At 38.6% G+C, this 10,588-nt stretch overlaps 1 gene segment (V, D, J or C); it reads left to right on the forward strand.

The window, feature by feature from the left end:
• Positions 1-714, forward strand: LOC122444235. The segment is given in 2 exon segments: positions 1-46; positions 266-714. Coding segments are annotated over 2 exon segments (495 nt in total).
• The last annotated feature ends 9,874 nt before the right edge of the window (positions 715-10,588 follow it).

Raw genomic sequence — 10,588 nt, forward strand, 5'->3', positions numbered from 1 at the left:
ATGCTCCAGAAACTCTTGGTGTTGGTCTTTTGGATTCAACTGGCATGTGAGTTTGAGAAGTTACCGATTACATGAACAGAAAATCCTCAGCAGATGAAAAATCCTTGAAGTCAGGTTATTTTATGGTAAAGACTGAAAGGAAGTATTAGGAAGGAAAGAAGAAAGAGAGAGAGCAAGAGAGGAACAAGGGAGAAAATAATCATTTCGGGCTGGGAAAGAGGCCCTAATTCCCTTCCCTGCTGCATTCTGCTTTGTTTCTAAACAGGGGAGAGCACCCAGCAGCTGGAGCAGAATCCGCAGTTTCTACGTATCCAGGAGGGAGGAAATGTCACCGTGCACTGCAGCTCCTCAAGCACCTTCACCTTCTTTCAGTGGTACAGACAGGAGCCCGAGGAAGGGCCTGTCCTCTTGATGACATTAACTAAACCTAAAGAAATGAAGGAGCAGAAGAGAATAAGGGTTCTGTTTGGTGAGGCAAGAAAGGACAGCTCGCTGCCCATCACTGCAGCCCAGCCTGGGGATGCAGGCCCCCAGCCTCGCAGCTGCCTCAGTCCTCCAGCTCCACCTCACACATCTTTTCCCATGGAGGAGAACCGTTTCTGCTGCCTTTCCAGAACATTTCCCACATACCCTGGGGGACAAGATTCATCTGCTCTAAGACAAGCTTCTGGAAATGAAACTCATCACTCAAGTGAGTGGGCTTCCCAGTGGTGAAGAATCTGCCTGCCAATGCAGGAGATGTAAGAGACACAGGTTTGTTACCTGGGTCTGGAAGATCCTCCAGAGTAGGAAATGGCAGCCCACTCCAGTATTCTTGTCTGGAGAATCCCACAGACAGAGGATCCTGACAGGCTATAGTCCATGGGGTAGCAAAGAGTCAGACACGACTGAGCACATGGGCATGCACACACTTAAGTGAGTAAAAATGAAAGTTTACAAAATATCATATACTAATGCATATACATAGAATCTAGAAAGATGGTACTGAGGATCCTACAGCAAAGGAGACACAAACATAAAGAACAGACTTTTGGACTCAGTGGGAGAAGGAGAGGGTGGGATGATTTGAGAGAATAGCACTGAAACATATACATTACCATATGCAAAACAGACAGCCAATGGGAGTTTGATGTATGACACAGGGACCCAAAGCTGATGCTCTGTAACAACTTGGAGGGATGAGGTGGGGAGGGAGGTGGGAGGGTGCTTAGAAGGGAGAGGACAGATGTATGCCTATGACTGATTCATGTTGATGTATGGCAAAATCCATCATAATATTGTAGAGTAATTATCTTCCTGTTAAAATAAATTAATTAACTTAAAAGTATTTACAGCTTCTCACAGTAGGCAGTAGGGGTGAGAAGAAAGTCAGTATGGAGGATATCAGACACAGTACATCCCAAAGACCATGGCAAGGAATGGTCAGTACAAGGAGACAGAAATGAATGATTTTGTAGCTTTATGCAGTTGATGAAGCTTCTTCATCCCCAGTCTGCTAAACCAGAGTAAAAGGCAGAAGTACAGTAAAAATTAACTAGAAGAAGAAAGTTCCTACTTTTTGACAGAAAACGACCCAAATGTACTCCAGTAATATCCAACTGTGTTCCCAAAGCAACATTCCCACCAGATGGTCCTGAAACCACTTAAGCATTAACTGCAGTAGCCTGTATTTGCTCAGAATTTGCTTGGGGATTACAGTTTGCATAACAGACATCAATAGCTTCAAGTTTTCAAGGCTGGAAGAAAGTGGAAGCTGACAGCTTCCTCCATCTGGCAAGTCCTCCACTGGCCCACTTTTATACCTGAAGCATTCCTGGTTGTTCTTAAAGCAAGATGATACAATACGAAGCACATAGGTTTTGAAGTCACAATATCCCAGGTTTGAACCCGGGTCTTTGAATCCTGTCTTTGCAATTGTCTAGTTCTGTGTCCTCGGGAAATTATTCATCCTCATCTAAGCTTCCCTGTAAATACAGGTTAATAAGAACACCTATCTTGGTAAGTTGCTATGAATTAAGTGAGATAACATTTTAAAAATGATATGAAGTCTCATATGCAATATATACTCAATAAATGTACCTGTAAATGATATTGTTATTAATTTTTCTAAATAAATACTATTTCTACTGTGAAATTTTAGCTGACTTCTCAAGGAGGAATAAGCTAACCTCTGCCAAATATCCTGAATTCTCATTTTAGTAGTCAGGGAGGCAGACACTGTGAGTTGCCTACCTAATCACCATTCTCTTCTGCTTCCTTTTTAACAGAGCTTTCAATTTTGATTTACACAACAGTATCCCCAACTTTAAAAAAAATAACCACTACATTTCACACATTTTCTTACAATGAGGGGTCACATATAGAATAGTTCTGACCAATGAGTCACACCCAGAAACATACTAGGGATTCTCTGTAATGTTTTTGCTCTTCTGGTACAGGCATCATAACTTCCTGTCCCCTTTCCAGTGATTTTCTTCCTGAAACATGGAAGTGATAACTCTACCATGAAGGAAGGCACAATCATAAATTCCCTCCCTAATCTCATGCCTGCTCACCTTTTAGATACCAGGTCAAATCCCTCCCCCAGATTTGTTTGTATAGGAAAATTTTTAATAAACAAGTTTTTGGTTGAATTTCTTTGCTACTTATGGCTAAACATAATCCTAACTGTAGTTGGATGACATAAAATGGCTTTGTGATTTTGTGTGCATTGAAAGAGTGATACAAATAAGTACTATATTTTTACAAAGGAGGGACCTGTATTTATGCTGATCATATTTATTTCTTGAAGAGTTAATGTTCCTATAAATTTGTATTAAGAAAAAAATTATCTTCCATTTATTTTAAAATTTCTGTCAATCTCCTACACTTATGGGAGACTATGAAATTCAGCTTTGCATCCTAAGCCATAGACAATATCAATTTCCACATAAATATTAACAAATAATAACAGTAGCATTACATTGTTCACATTCTGAGTACAAATATTATTTATTTTTATTGATTTATAGCTTCATATTACCCCAGAAACATACTCAGAAGACACCCCCTTGAACAAATACATTCATTTTGAAGATTGCAAGGGCAAATATAAGTTAAAAATAAGAAAAACACATTTCAATTCTGCCTCATATAAAAAGGGAAAGGCTTCACTCCCTCCCTTTTCTTAGAGTATTTACTTTAGAAAATTTGTAATTATGAATTTTTTCTCTATCACTTTGAGATGTGTGCAAACCTTTTAAAAAGCTAAATAATCCTTTTGCCAGTTTTACAATCCAGAAATATTTGTCAAGCACCTGGGAGCTATCTCTTTGAAATGGACTCATCAAGGAGGACACCCTCATCTCGCAGTGTCTGTGGAGGGCAGGAGTCTAACCTCGGCTGGCACCTTGCTCTAAGTTGTAAACTTTTTTCCTGTCAAAGAAACGAGCCATTTTCCCTTCAGGTAAAGGAAATCGGCAAGCACACGTGGCTAACCCCAATGACCAGGTAAAGGTCAGAAGGAACTCTTGGCAAATGGTGCTGTCAAGTCCTCTTACCTGAGAACTAGTTATTGTTTATCTTGAGAAATGCATAAAATGGGTTGTATTTGTTTGGCTACATGAAGGGATAAACATTTTTTTATGCCTTTGCAGTATCTTTAACGGATAGACCAGGAAAAACACTGTATTCTGATTTAATGTTTATTCAATAATAAAACTGTTTCCTTTCTTTTTTTATCCTCATGGAGAGGTGTTCTGGATTGGCAGGAAATTTTGGTTTTGTTTTCGCATGAAGATGGCCCGTGTCTTTCCATAATCACTGCTCTTAGCTGTAAAAGTTGACATGACACTGTGAGAAGAGCGTGGGATATCCATGGCTCTGCCACTTACTGGCTGTGGGGCATTATATGCCAATGTTGTGACCATCAGTTTCCTCATAAGTACTTTGGAAGTAAACAAGTAGCACTTACTTTACAGTGTTATTATGAGGATTAACAGTGTTTTGTGAATTGCCCAGCACAATGGATTAAAAAAATTAAAAGTTTGCAAGGCAGAATGACAGATTCAATAAGATACATTAAAAACTTCATCTGGGTCCTGATATTCTGTGCAGCAAATGTGTAAAGAACACAGTTTCCACATTCAAGGAACTCATTCTTGTGATGATGGAGAGCCAGTGACTAGTTCCCATAGCCATTGATCTCCATGGGCCACAACTTAAGAATCCACTCACCTACAACCTCCATTCAGAGAAGTAATTTTTAAGAACAACTCAGACACTCTCCGTGATCCTGAAGCAATCTGTGCCTTCGTGAAAACACACTGTGATGCTGAAGGCCACAATCAAAAACCCTGGTTTGGGTATGGACTTCCCTGGAGGCTCAGATGGTAATGAATCTGCCTGCAGTGTGGGAGACCTGGGTTTGATCTTTGGGTTGAGAAGGTTCCCTGAAGAATGGAACAGCAGCCCACTCCAGTACTGTTGCCTAGAGAATTCCATGGACAGAGGAACCAGGTGAGCCACAGTCCACAGGGCTGCAAACACTACTGAGCTACTAACACACACACACACACACACACACACACACACACACACACCCCTCTGTATATGAAGTGGTGTCAGTGCTAGGTTTTAGTCCAGATGGAGGCACTCTAAGTGTCTTTAGGCTTTCAGGATTAACAGTTGAAGGAAGAATGAAGATCTCTGAAACAGGAAGGGGACTAATAATTAGGGCCAGGGCAGAGGATGGGGAGCAAGAGAATTTCTGGACAAGAAAATTGTTCATAATGCACTTGGTCCTGCTTTCTTATCACCAATTCTTATCTCCAAGCTTCAAAATAAAGCTTGAAATTAAAACAAGACAATTTGTTTCATACTTCTGTAATTTTATAGTTTCTTGAATCCATATTTTTAGGTACCAGGGACCAATATGAGCTTTTATTAATTTTTCCAGAAATTCTTTTCAACCTGATTTTTTTTTCCAAACCATACTGATACCTCATATAAGAAGAGAAACACAAAGATAAGAAAAATAAAAGCAAAGATAGAAGCAAGTAAAGAAAAGGTAAATTATATATGGAAAGAAGAGGGTGGAGACATAAGGAGTAAGAGAAAATGGCAGAAGACTGTTTAAACTGGAATCCGTTGTCTATATATTTCTCACAGCAGCATTATTAACACTTGGGGCCAGGTGACTTTTTTGGGGGAAGGGGTTTCCTGTGCATTGGAGGAAATTTAGCAGCATCCCAGACCTCTGCTCACTAGATGCAGGTGACACCCTCTCCTTTCCCCAGTTGTGAAAACCAAAAATGCCTTCAGATGCCGTCAAGTGTCCCCTGGGGGCAACTGGATGTAAACCAATGGTTTATATGTTAAATTTATTGAGTAGAAACTTCTACAAGATGATAGAGTGATAAATAACAAATGTACGTTGATAGGGGATAGATGATAGATGGACGGATAGACACAGTAGAGCGAGATATTTCATATAGATATTTCATCATATATACTCATAATATATATATCCTCAAAGTTTCTGCTCTCTCAATTTAACATATGGATCATCTAACATTCACTTCTTCAGTCCATTTTGTGTGTAATATTTCACATTTTATATGTATATACTACCAATATATGTTTTTCTAACATATATATATATATATATATGTGAAAAAAACTGAGGAACTAAATATTTTCCTTTCTCCTATTATGATTAACTATTTTTTATTTCAAGTGGCTATTTTTTCTAGGTTTCTACTGTGTCATTTGACATTGATACATTCAAAAAGTAAAATACACGGAATGTAAAATGCAAATGAGTCATATGTATTTGCATTATTCACATATATTTACATAATATATAATGTGTATGTTTTATATATGTAGATATAGATATATATCATTACAACCAAAAAAACTCTAAATTGGATCATATCTGACGTTTTAGCTTGGTCAATATCTCTTATCTATGGTTCTTTATAGATAAGAAACCATTTCTTTATTCTCCCTGTAAGGTATGGTCTCCCTATTTTTTACATGAATTATTCTATATATACTCAGAGTTTACAGAAATAGATTCCTAAACACTGAAAAGACAATTCTTCCATTACCCCCAACATCATAACAGACCCACACACACTCCCACAGACCACAGTGTGTAGAAGGACTAAGTCAGAGATGGGTGGAGTTCCCACTACGCAGCTGAGTGATGACACTTAGGGTTGGCTTTTGTTGAATCTCTCATGAAAACAATCAGACACACAGGAATAGAATCAGACCCATAATCAAGATATCATGAATACCAATATCTAAAGGAGCTTGACATCAAGGTGTGTCCCTGTAGCAGAAGAGTAAAGAATCATGAAGACACAAAGAAGAGTCTTGCTGAGTCTCCTATGGATACAGATTTGCTGTGAGTTAAGAACATCCCAGGGGGAACCTGAAGGAACATCAACATCACAACTAAATTTGGAAAGGAAAAAGGTGGGAGAGGATGATGGAGGAAGAGAGAGAACACGAGTCTCTTGGGCTGTGTCCACCGTGAGGATGGAAATAAGAGGAAAATGCCCTCCACTTGGAAACAGACAGTCATTGTTCAGGGACCCTCACCTGTGCCTATTTCTCTGTTTCTCAGCAGGGCTCAGAGTGCAGATGAAGGTGGAGCAGAGTCCTGGGGTTCTGACCCTCCAAGAGAGCAGAAATTCTTCTCTGATATGCAATTATTCTATCTCCATAAGAAACGTGCAGTGGTTCCAACAAAATCCTGATGGACGCCTCATCTTCTTGTTTTACATAGCTTCAGGAATGCAGCAGAAAGGAAGGCTGAAATCCACCATCAATAACAAGGAGCGTTACAGTCAACTCTACATTGGAGACTCCCAGCCTGAGGACTCAGCCACTTACTTCTGTGCTGTGGATGCACAGTGCTCTGCAGACATCTGCAGCCTGTACACAAAACCAGAGTTGAGGACCCAACCCCCTGATGTGCCCAATGTGATTAGAATTGAAATCTCATTGTCTTGCATCTCCTGATTCCTGCAGAAAGCATTTCTATAGAATCACAACTTGACACTGCAGAGTAGGCACATAAGCAGGTCTTCTGGAGATCTCAGTAACTAGGTAAAATCTATACATTGATCAACTCTTTCCTATCTGATTCTGCCTTTCTGGACAGAAGTGAGCAGCTGGTTCAGTGTAGAGCAGAACCCTTGATCCCTCCATCTCTAAGGGCATGGAAGCACAAGTCTCACCTTCTCTTCAACATCTTTTTATAGCTCACACTGGTACAGACAGAACCCTGGGAAAAGCTCTCTTTTTCTTTTTAAATACACTTAAATGGGAATAAAAGGAGTAGAAGAAACTAAGAGCCACAGTTAGTATGAAGGTAGGGCAGAACTTTCTGCACACCAGACCAGAGACTCAGCCACATATCTTGTGTTGCAGAGACACAGGGCTTCCCAGGCACCTGAAGTCTGAACCCAGATGTGTGTCTGCAGTCCCCAAACCCAACATGAGGTAGAGGTGTCTGAATGTTTTTACTCACACCTAACATGGTATTAAGAAGTAACTCTGGATAAATCAAAGTGATCTCACTTTCAAAAAAAATTCGAGGTGCTAATGAATATTCAACCTAGTAACTATCTCTTTCATTTCCTAAATAGAACTATCCCTAACCTCCTAATCCCTAAATCAGAGAATCAGTGATTCAGAAATTTCAGTTAGCAAATCTTTTAAACCTAATTTTAAGACTCTGTGTAAAAATGGGTATATTCAGCCTGAATGCTGTTTATTCATAACCCATATTATTCTCACACATGAAGGGAAATCATAGAAAGTCAAACCTTAAAGTGTCAAAGAAAGACAGTGCTATGCTCTGTAATCCTTCACTTAGTTTTGTTTCAACTTCTTACGGTGCATTTAATTGTTAATTTTGTTTATATTTAATAGTATTTACTTATATCATTTGTATCTTTATCCCTTTTGTTATGTTTTGGAAGACCATTGGAGAAAAGCTAATTTCCAGTCATGAGAATGCTATTTCATCTTGAGAAAATGAGTCACAATTTTTGTACCTCATTCAAGAATCCTCAGTTGAGGACATATTTTCAACCCACCATTATTCACAGGGTTCGTATATTCAATCATTCAACAAATATGCATTTAATGTCTGTCAGGTACTGAATAAGGAGGTTTCAGTAAATAAAGAGTTCTTTCTCTTGTTGAATATGTAGCCCTGTGGCAAACAGATTTTTGTTATCTTACAGTTCTTATAAAGTAAAAAAGGATGAAATTTGGTATTATAGAGACAAATAGATGTCAGTCAGAGAGAGCTTCCTGGATTGTGTGATGCCTCAGTTTGAAGCCTAGTAGCTTAACAGGAGTTAATCAGGCTAAAGACAAAAGAGAGTGGGAGAAAAGTGCTCCAATTTGAGGAAAACCATATACATGTGGGAAGCAAGACAGATGACGGGTAATTTAAGACCAAAATATAATTTGCAAGTGATAAAACACTTAATGCTGTGAGGGACTTAAAATAAACAAAAACAGTTCCTGGAATGAGCAGCCTTAATACTATGATGTGACACAGTAAAGGATCGAGGAACATCAGTGACCAGGCTCACCCACACTCAGGGCGCACAGGCAGGAACAGCTGCACTGAGGACCAGGGAAAGAGTCAGAAATCATTACTGATGAGAAAGAAATGTTAGTGCTCTAGAGACCCCATTCCTTTTAAATGCAGAGCACATTCTGAAATAAGCTGTGCAAGATATCATAAATACAGTACATATGCATGAAACATTTTGACTACTGAATAAAAAATGACAGGTGCTTTTAAAACAGTAGAAACAGTGAAATAACTAAGACAGAAAGATAAATGTTTTATGATTTCACTTAGGTGTGAAATCTTAAAAAAAAAAACAGGATAAACGAACAAAGATAACAAAACAGAAACAGACTCATGGATGAAGAGAACAAACAGGCATTGCCAAAGTGAAACAAGGCGCGAGGAGGAGGAAAGAAAGAGGTGAGACAGATTAAGAGGCACAAACTTCCAGCAGCAAAATAAGTGAGGCACAGATGTGAGTTGTACAGTGGAAGAAACACAGTCAATGGTTATGTGACATCTTAGTCTGGTGAAAGACTAGACTTTTTGTGGTGAGTATTTTGAAATTCTGAATCACTATGTTGTTTAAAGGAACTAACATAGTATTGTAGGTCAATTATACTCACAAATAAACAATCAGCTCATAGAAAAAAAGATCAGATTTGTGGTTACCAGGGCTAGGAGGCAGGGGGAGACGGAATTGGATGAAGGCAGTCAAAAGGTACAAAGTGTCAGTTATAAGATAGCTAACTAAGTACAATGAACGTAATGCACAACATAATAAATATAATTAACACTGCTGCATTTATACATAAAAGTTGAGAGTAAATCCCAAGAGTTCTCACCACAAGGAAAACATTGTTTTCTATTTATTTACTTTTGTATCTATATGAGATGATGGATGTTCACTAAACTTTCTGTGGTAATAATTTCCTGATGAATATGTCATTATACTGTACAGCATAAACTTACACAGATCTGTGTGTCAATTTTATCTCAATAAAACCGGAAGGAAAAAAAAAAACAAAAGAGAGGAAATATGTTAAAAAAAAAAAAAAAAGGCTATCTTAAGAGAACAAAAGAATTTCTGGCTATTCCAGTATAGCTGATATGGGATTATCTTCTAACTGTAAACCATTCCAAAACTGGGAAAACATATGAAGCAACTGTTTCCAAGGAGTGCAGACAGTGAAAGTTTGCCATGTGATCTTACAAGTAGGAATAGCACACACAGGGCAATAGAGATTATAGTGAGTTTCAGGACTTTGAAAGTCAAGGTTATGTTATGAATAAAATCACACAAATACAAAATTTTTAAACCAACACTGCAAAGTCACTATAATCTCAATTTTACAAATGAGCAAACATAATCTTCATGAAGTTACCAAAAGTATTCTCTGTTTACTTGATATTCTTCTAATGTGATTAGAATTGAAATCTCATTGTCTTGCATCTCCTGATTCCTGCAGAAAGCATTTCTATAGAACTACAACTTGACACTGCAGAGTAGGCACATTAGCAGGTCTTCTGGAGATCTCCATAGCTAGGTAAAATCTATACATTGATCCACTGTTTCCTATCTGGTTCTGTCTTTCTGGACAGAAGTGAGCAGCTGGTTCAGTGTAGAGCAGAACCCTTGATCCCTCCATCTCTAAGGGCAAGAAAGCACCAGTCTCACCTTCTCTTCAACATTTTTTTTATAGCTTACACTAGTATAGACAGAACCCTGGAAAAAGCTCTATTTTCCTTTTTAAATATACTTAAATGGGGGAATAAAAGAAGCCAAGAGCCACTCTTAGTATGAAGGCTGGGCAGAACTTTCCGCACACCAGACTAAAGACTCAGCCACATATCTTCTGTTGTGGGGACACAGTACTTCCCAAGCACCTGAAGTCTGAACCCAGATGTGTGTCTGCAGTGCCCAAACCCAACATGAGGTAGAGGAGTCTGAATGTTTTTACTCATACCTAATATGGTATTAAGAAGTGACTCTGGATAAAT

Source organism: Cervus canadensis, chromosome 6 (genome assembly GCF_019320065.1).
Source record: "Cervus canadensis isolate Bull #8, Minnesota chromosome 6, ASM1932006v1, whole genome shotgun sequence".
NCBI classification, from domain to species: Eukaryota; Metazoa; Chordata; class Mammalia; order Artiodactyla; family Cervidae; genus Cervus; species Cervus canadensis.